General features: G+C 44.6%; 1 gene segment (V, D, J or C); it reads right to left on the bottom strand.

The window, feature by feature from the left end:
* Positions 1-1,393: 1,393 nt before the first annotated feature.
* LOC132818888 (Ig kappa chain V-V region MOPC 21-like) lies at positions 1,394-1,987 on the bottom strand. The segment is given in 2 exon segments: positions 1,394-1,731; positions 1,918-1,987. Coding segments are annotated over 2 exon segments (387 nt in total).
* Positions 1,988-9,373: the final 7,386 nt, after the last annotated feature.

The raw sequence follows: 9,373 nt of genomic DNA, 5'->3' as shown, positions 1-9,373 counted from the left end.
GTAGTCTGTAAATAAATTCTGTTTTGTTTAAATCCAAGGGGTTTTGACCAACTGCATCATTCCTGGAATATCCACTGTTCACCTGCTCAGAACAACTAGAAAAATGACAATCTGGACTAACTTCTCGAAATGTTTTGAGGGGGTCTGGCCTGTTCCATGACAATAGATAAATTAGTTATCCAATGTCTTTTTCCACAGTAGGGGAGCACAAAGCTGCATGGCATAGGTTTAAGGTGAGAGGGAAAAGATTTAAAAGGGACATGAGAGCAACTTTTTCACCCAGACAGCTGAATTATATGCAATGAGCTGCCAGAGGAAGTGGTGGAGGTGAAAACATTACAACATCTTAAAAAACATTTGCGCAGATACATGAACAGGAAAGGTATAGAGCGATATGGGTCAAATGGTGGCAAATGGGACTCAGGAGTATAGATCAGGTGAATAATTCAGGAATGATATTAATACTTTGCAGAGAGGGCAAAAAACAATCCCAAGGAAGTTTCAGCAAAAACGAACGTCGACGAGAAAAGATAGATTGGAGATCTTGGGACTATGTTCCTTGGGAAAGGAAAGGCAGAGAGGACATTTGATCGAGGACTTGAAATCAGGAGGGATGTAGACAGAGTACATAGGGAGAAAATACCCCTAATCAGGAAAGAATGGAGAACGAGAGGTCATAGATTGAATGTAATTGGTAAAAGAAGCAAAAGCGAGGTGATGACAATCGTTTTCAGCCAGTGAGTGGTTAAGGTGTGGAATGCACTGCCTGAGAGTGTGGTGGAGGCAGCTTCAATTGAAACATTCCAAAGGGAATGAGACTTAGTTGAAAAGGAGCAATGTACAGTCTGACATGGAGAAGACTGGAGAATGACACTCAGTGAATTGCTCATTCAGAGAGGCCGTACAGACAGGATGGGAAGAATAGCCTCCATGTGCACTGTTACAATTCTGTGATTATGTGATTGAGCAAAGTTAAAGCTGGGGGAGGTGGGAGCTCGGTGTCTCACTGTGCTACTGCTGCTGTTGCTGAGGTCAGTGAGACCAGAGACTGGGAGAGGGAACCAGAGCTCACATTAAACTCTGCCCGTGTCCGTCACACTGAGACTGGTAGGACGTTACTCACTGATTTCACTCCATGCTGCAGGAATGGGACCACAGGCTGCAAATGGACAGAGCCCCTTCACAAGGTGAGTAAAACTTACTGACTTATAACTTGCTGCTTAAAGGCGCAATGAAAGTAAAGAAATACAGCTGGACACCCTGTTAGACACAGTGCTCCTCAATCAACCATTTCATTCACTGCAGCTCCCCACTAATGCCTTCAACAATTCAGCATTTGTGTTTTAGAAAGCGTATTTCAGTATTGACAGGGTGAATAATGGAGGACTGAGGTTTACTTACTCAGTCTGAGCTTGGTTCTTTTACCAAACGTAAAAGGGTTGCTGTAACCTTGCATGCAGTAATAGTCAGCGACATCCTCATTCTGAATGTTGCTGATTGTCAGGATGTAACTGGTCCCTGATCCACTGCCGGTGAATCGATCGGAGACTCCTGTGAATCGAGCTGCTGCATTGTACATCAGGAGTGAGGGTTTCTGACCTTCTCGCTGCTGGTACCAGGAAAGCTCATTGCTAACAGATTGACTGGCCGTACAGGTGATGGTTGCGGTCTGGCCCAGTCTCACTGACAGCACCGGAGGAGTCTGGCTCATGGTGATGTCCCCACTGATACCTGAGGGGTCAGAGAGAAACACAGTGACGTCAGAACTTTCACAGAAAGAGCCAGTCAAATAAGAGATTGTTGGAGACACTGAGCATTCCTCTGGTTTCAGCATTTTCCGTTCAATCACAAGTCAGTGGAATTGGAGTGAAATGGAGAGCAGCTAAAGATTCAAGATGGAAGGAGAGAGAATTGTACCTGTGATGCAGAATGCCAAGGGCCAGATCAGCCGGATGTGTGAAATCATGGTGCGTGTTCCTGTCCCTGTGCCTGGTTCCTGATAAACTCTCTCTTCACTGGGCTCTGCTTTATAAAGCAGCTGCCTGTGAGAGTCTGACTGGGTGTTCCTCAGTATGTAAATGGCATCAGGCAGAGAGAGCCACGTCAGCCCATCGCACTTCCTCTTTCCTCTCTCTGACTCACTCACCTGTCCTTCTCTCCCTCCTCTCTTCCTTGTCCCCTCTTTTCCCTTTCTCAGCTTTCATTCTCTCGCTTTCCATTTGTATCTCTCCTTGTCAGGAAGCAGAGGGTACTGATTGTCGAGTGTTTTTCTGACTGGATGTCTTGTCTCCACGATTGAGCCATACCCATCTGAATTAGGGGTCTTTGCTGATTTTGCGTCATGTGAATTATTTCAATTTGATTGTAGGAAGTCTGACCTGGATGTTTACAAATGATTGAAAATTTGAAGGGATGGATAGCCTTAGATTATAGAAGGATAGAGACGAACTGGTCAGATGGGCTGATTAATGTCAAATTGAATTTAATCCATATAAATGTGATATGACGCACTTGGGCAGGACACACAAGGTAGATGTATGCATGTTGGACAGTCGGACCCTGGGGTGCACCCAGGATCAGAGGGACCTTGTGTGCATGTGCACTGGTCCTTTAAGGTTTCAGGACAGTTGGATAAAATGGTTAAGAAGGCAGATGGGAAAATTTCAACACTTCAAAGGCATCTGGACAGCTATATGAATAAGAAGGTTTTAACGAGAAATGGGCCAAATGCTGTCAAATTAGACTACGTTTATTTAGGATATCTGATCGGCATGGACAGGTTGATCCGAAGGGTCTGTTTCCTTGCTGTACATCTTTGTGACTGTATGGTTTTCCTTTTGTTTTAGTTGAGGTGACGATTTTAAGGGCAGGAAGACTTTTTTGGATCGAAATGAAATGTTGGTTCGGCCACGGCTACAATATTGGTATGTAGTTCGGGAATATACGTTATCAGTGGGATATGATAGCTCTGGAGAGGTTGCAGAGGGGATTTACCAGGATGTTATCTGGAGAGTTTCTGTTGTGAAGAGAGATTGGACAGACTGGAGTTGTTTCCCTTAGAGGAGATTGATCGTGTACATGACTGAGATGTATAAAATCATGAGGTGTATGCGTCCTTCCCCTTGATGAAGGGATCAATGACAACGGAGATAGATGTCAGGTCATGGGCATGAGGTTTAGAGAAAATGTGAGGAAAACCATTTTCACCCAGATGGTGGTGGGAATCGGGGACTCACTGCGTGTAAGGGTGAGAGAGACAAAGACCCTCACAATATTGAAGTAGTATATACACTTGGGCTGCCAAGGTATACAAGGCGATGGGCCAAGGACTGGAAAATTAGAATAGTGAGGTGGTTGTTTTTGACTGGCACAAGCACGATGGGTGGAAGGACCTCTTTTTATATGTTGCAGGTCTTTCTGACTCTGTGACACCGTCACTCACTCAGTCTGCCCTCATGTCTCTTTTCCTCTGTCTGTCTCTCTGTCTGTCTGTCTCTCTCTCTCTCTCTCTCTGTCTCTCCCCCTCTTTCTCTGTCGACCTCTCTCCATTCCACATCCCTCCAGCCCATGATCTCTCTCTCTCTCTCTCTTTCTCCCTCCCCATGTTTTGTCATTCGGATAATATGCCTTTTTTTGTCGAAATAACTTCAGAGATCAGTATCCTGTTACAAAGTCCCGCTTTATTTACATGTTTACAGTACAAAGATTCTCACCAGCCAGCTCAGATCCAGGCCCGAGAGTGAGGCGACTCTTGTTTATATTTGTCAGCCATGACGCTCTTCTTTGGCCCAGTTCACAGCCCAAACCAAGGAACGCATACTCAATGAGGTTCATCAGGAAAACCTTGTTGCAATCACTATATTTATCATTACTGAAAATTGATCAATTTCACATTTTCCAGCATTATTCACCATTTGTTACATCTTTGTATAGCCTCCTTCAGATCATGTCACAACCTACTTTCCAAACAACCTTTCTCTTATTAACAATTTTCTTTCTCATACTTCATCCAAGTCATTGACAGAGACTGGAAAAAGAATTACACCCCAGCACTGATTCCTGTGGCAAACCCACTCGGTATATTCTGACCAACACAAAAAGACCCATTTGTGCCTATTCTCTGTCACCCTTTCTCTCTCTTTATTCCAGAATCTTTCTCAATCTCTCACACAGCAACCCTCTCACACTTTCTGTCTCTCTCCATCTCGATATCTCTGTCTCCATTCCTGACTCTTTCACTCTGTCTCGCTTTCACCCCATTCTCTCTCATTCCTTATGCCTCTCGTCATCTCAACCTCTCTCTACTTCTGACTCATCCCAACTCTCTTTCTCGTATTCTTCCTCACACCCCATCTTTCTCTCCATCTCTAGCATGCTCTGTATCACCACCCCTCTGTATCAGTCAGCCTTTCTCTCTCCTTCTGTCCCTCATTCTTGTACCGCTTGATCCTTGTCACTCTGCCTGCTCACCTCTCTCTCTCTCCCACTCTCTCTGTCATTCTCTAACTGATCTCTATACCCCGTCTTACTGCTGGACATTGGAACACCGAGTCCTGGGGCAGCAGTTAAATGCCTCCTTTCCCTCTGTCTCACTGATAGTTTCCTGCTTACTATTTCCCCCTGTCTCCCTCCGTCTTTCCATCCCTCCTTCTCTCCCTTTTTCCCTGTCTCCATTTCCACCTGCTTCCCAGGTGGATATAGTTTAAGGCACAGAAAACCATACTCATCTCTTCGTCACCAATGGATGTGTGTCTTTCACCAATAAACATTTACCTCCTTCCCATTGGACCCTGCAATAGAGACCAGTTATCATCGACCTCCTTCCTAATGGACTGTCCTGTATTTGAGCTTCAAACCCAACAATCTCTCTACCTCCACAACAATGTCCATCTCTGCACGACAGCAGCCCCTTGACCACAGAAACCCTTATTCCTGTTCCTTCCGCCTGCTAACTCCATGATTTCAATGTCCTCACCCAGCTTCCTCCACCCATTCTCACTTGCTTCACTGCTGACATTTTCACTTTCTCTCCCAATGCAATTCTCCTGCTCTCTCTCCATCTCAATCTCTCTACTTCAGACTCCCTCACTCCGTATCTCTCACATTTCTGACCCACTGTGTCACTATACCCCTACTCTTCACAGTCCTTCTCTCTCTCTATGAGCCTCTCTCTCTCTCGGATCCCCCTCATTCCTGTATCTCTATATACCTGGGCCTCTGCCCATTCACATCTCTCTCCCATCCAGCCTCCAGGTCCCTTCACTGTCTTACACCACTGAGACGATGGACTGTTTGTATATTAGTACTGAGCTCAATGCTTATGGGAAGCAGGTGTGGTCAGAATTGGTCATAATTCAGATCCGTAAATGATTAGGTACCTTCTGGGGAAGTTGGGACCTGGACATGAAGGATGGTTTGCACTTAAACTGGAGAGACAACATGTCCTGGATGGGAGAATTGCTCGAGCACTTTGCGAGGGTTTCAACCAGCTATTGAAGGTAGTAGTTGAATGCGCAGAAATAGAATGCAGAGCGTCTGTAAAGAAGGATATACAGTTGATGAGTTAATACATGTCTGTTTGAATGCAAGGTGTGTCAGCAATAAGAGTGATATACTTAGAGCATGGATCAGTACTTGGAACTATGATGCTATGGCTATAACAGACACATGGATTTCACAGGGGCAGGAATGATTGCTGGTTGTTCCGGGGTTCAGGTCTTTTAGAAAGAACAGGGAGGGGTGTAAAAGAGGAGGGGGGCAGCATTATTAATTAGAGAGTGCACCAAAGCTGCAGCAAAGCAGGTTATTGGGGAGGGTTTAGGGTGAGCAATCACTTTGTTGGGTGTTTTTGATAGACTCCCAAATGGGAGCAGAGAGATGGTAGAACAGATTGGACAGCAGATCTTTGAAAGCTACAGATGTAACCGAGTTGTTGTTATGAGTGACTTCAACTTCCCCAATATTTATTGGGACCTCCTTAGTGCAGATTTCCTGGATGGAGCCGATTTCTTCAGGTGTATCCAAGTAGAATTCCTGATGCAATATGCAGATAGGATGATTAGGAGGGAGGCCATATTAGATTTGGTGCTAGGAATTAGTCAGTTCAGGTGTCACATCTTTTGGTGGGAGAACATTTCAGTGGTAGTGACCACAACTGCCTCACCTTTACCATAACCATGGGGAGGGATAGGAACAGACCATATGGGAAGATAGTAACGAGGGAGGGGGGAATTATATTGCTGTTAAACAAGAGCTGTGGAGTATAAATTAGGAACAATTGTTCTATGGGACCAGCACAACAGAATTGTGGATGCCGTTTGGGAGCACTTGTTGCGAGTGTTGGATAACTTTGTTCCACTGAGACAAGAATGGTAAGGTGAAGGAACCTTAGATGACAAGAGAGGAGGAGCTTCTTGTCAAGAGGATGAAGGAAGCTTACTTCAGTTTGAGGAAGCAAGGTTGGGAACTGAAAAATAAGAAAGGGATGATCACCTGATTGGGATTGTATTATAGACCCCCTAATAGTCAGAGAGAAATTGAGAAACAAACTTGTGAGGAGATCTCAGCTATGGGTAAGAATAACAGGATAGTTATGGTCAGGGATTTTAAATTTCCAAACATCGACTGGGACTGCCATAGTGTTAAAGGTTTAGATGGTGAGGAATTTCTTAAGTGCATACAAGACAATTTTCTGATTCAGTATGTGGATGTACCTACCAGAGAAGGTGCAAACTTGACCTACTCTTCTTGGGGAATAAGGCAGGGCAGGTAACTGAGGTGTCACTGGGGAGCACTTTGGGGCCAGCGACCATAATTCTATTTGTTTTAAAATCATGATGGAAAAGGATAGACAAGATCTAAAAGTTAAAGTTCTAAATTGGAGGAAGGCCAATTTTGACGGTATTAGGCAAGAACATTCGAAAGCTGATTGGAGGCAGATGTTCACAGATAAAGGGACGGCTGGAAAATGGGAAGCCTTCAGAAATGAGATAACAAGAATCCAGAGAAAGTATATTCCTGTCAGGTGAAGGGGACGGATGGTAGGTATAGGGAATGCTGGATGACTAAAGAAATTGAGGGTTTGATTAAGAAAAAGAAGGAGGCATATGTCAGTTATAAACAGGATAGATCAAGTGAATCCTTAGAAGAGTATAAAGGAAGTAGGAGTATACTTAAGAGGGAAATCAGGAGGGCAAAAATGGAACATGAGGTAGCGTTTGCAAATAGAATTAAGGAGAATCCAAGGGGTATTTACAAATATATTAAGGACAAAAGGGTAACTAGGGAGAGAATAGGGCCACGCAAAGATCAGCAAGGCAGCCTTTATGTGGTGCCACAGAAAATGGGGGAGATACTAAATGAATATTTTGCATCAGTATTTATTGTGGAAAAGGATATGGAGGATATAGACGATAGGGAAATAGATGGTGACATCTTGCAGAACGTCCAAATTACAGAAGAGTAAGTGCTGGATGTCTTGAAACGGTTAAAGGTGGATAAATCCCCAGGACCTGATCAGGTGTACCCAAGAACTCAGTGAGAAGCTAGAGAAGTGATTGCTGGGCCTCTTGCTGAGATATTTGTATCATCCATAGTCACAGGTCAGGTGCTGGAAGACTGGAGGTTGGCAAACGTGGTGCCACTGATTAAGAAGGGTGGCAAGGGAAAGCCAGGGAACTATACACTGGTGAGACTGATCTCGGTGGTGGGCAAGTTGTTGGAGGGAATCCTGAGGGACAGGATGTAGATGTATTTGGAAAGGCAAGACTGATTAGGGTTGGTCAACATGGCTTTGTGCGTGGGAAATCATGTCTCACAAACTTGACTGAGTTTTTTGAAGAAGTAACAAAGAAGGTTGATTAGGGCAGAGCAGTAGATGTGATCTATATGCACTTCAGTAAGGGATTCGACAACGTTCCCCATGGGGGACGGATAAGCAAGATTAGATCTCATGGAATAAAGGGAGAACCAGCCATTTGGATACAGAACTGACTCAAAGGTAGATGACAGAGGGTGGTGGAGGGTTGTTTTTCAGACTGCAAGCCTGTGACCAGTGGTGTGCCACAAGGATCAGTGCTGGGTCCTCTATTATTTTACATTTACATGAATGATTTGGATGCGAGCATAAGAGGTACAGTTAGTAAATTTGCAGATGACACCAAAATTGGAGGTGTAGTGAACAGCGAAGAGGGTTACCTCAGATTACAACAGGATTTGGTCCAGATGGGCCAATGGGCTGAGAAGTAGCAGATGGAGTTTAATTGAGATAAATGCAAGGTGCTGCATTTTGGGAACTTATACACTTAATGGTAAGGTCCTAGCGAGTGTTGCTGAACAAAGAGACCTTGGAGTGCAGGTTCATAGCTCCTTGAAAGTGGAGTTGCAGGTAGATAGGATAGTGAAGAAGGTGTTTGGTATGCTTTCCTTTACTGGTCAGACTATTGAGTACAGGTGTTGGGAGGTCATTAGCGGCATTGGTTCGGCCTTTGTTGGAATATTGCATGCAATTCTTGTCTCCTTCCTATCGGAAAGATGTTGTGAAACTTGAAAGGGTTCAGAAAAGATTTACAAGGATGTTGCCAGGGTTGGAGGGTTTGAGCTATAGGGAGAGGCTGAACAAGCTGGGGCTGTTTTCCCTGGAGTGTCGGAGGCTGAGGGGTGACCATATAGAGGTTTACAAAATTATGAGGGGTATGGATAGGATATATAGACAAAGTATTTTCCCTTGGATCAGAGAGTCCAGAACTAGAGGGCATAGGTTTAGGGTGAGAAGGGAAAGATATAAAAGAGACCTAAGGGGCAACTTTTTCATGCAGAGGGTGGTATGTGTATGGAATGAGCTGCCAGAGGATGTGGTGGAGGCTGGTACAATTGCAACATTTAAGAGGCATTTGGATGGGTATATGAAGAGGCAGGGTTTGGAGGGATCTGGTCTGGGTGCTGGCAAGTGGGACTAGATTGGGTTGGGATATCTGGTCGGCGTGGACAGGTTGGACCGAAGGGTCTGTTTCCATGCTAGACATCTCTATGACTCTATGACGCTATCTGACACTGGTTTGGGGATTACAGAATGACTAGGAATGAACTCAGAAATGGAGGAAGGAGCATGATCAAACCTTGGCGGGAAGGATTAGGGAAATCCCAAATGCATTCTACATTTACATGACGGATATAAAAATGACCAGAGAGAGGGTAGAGCTGATCAGGGGTAATGGAGGGAACTCATGCCTGGAATTGGAAGAGGTAGGGGAGGCCATAGTGAGTTTTTTTTCTTCAGTGTTCACAAGAGACAGGCTCTGTGTTCATAGTGAGAACACTGTGGGCCAGGTTAATAGGCTTGAACAGATTGATATTAAGAAATTGGATGTGCTGG

The sequence above is a fragment of the Hemiscyllium ocellatum genome, chromosome 9 (genome assembly GCF_020745735.1).
Source record: "Hemiscyllium ocellatum isolate sHemOce1 chromosome 9, sHemOce1.pat.X.cur, whole genome shotgun sequence".
Taxonomy (NCBI): Eukaryota; Metazoa; Chordata; class Chondrichthyes; order Orectolobiformes; family Hemiscylliidae; genus Hemiscyllium; species Hemiscyllium ocellatum.
The sequence above is the reverse complement of the archived record's forward strand: the minus strand, read 5'-3'. Positions and strand labels throughout refer to the sequence as shown.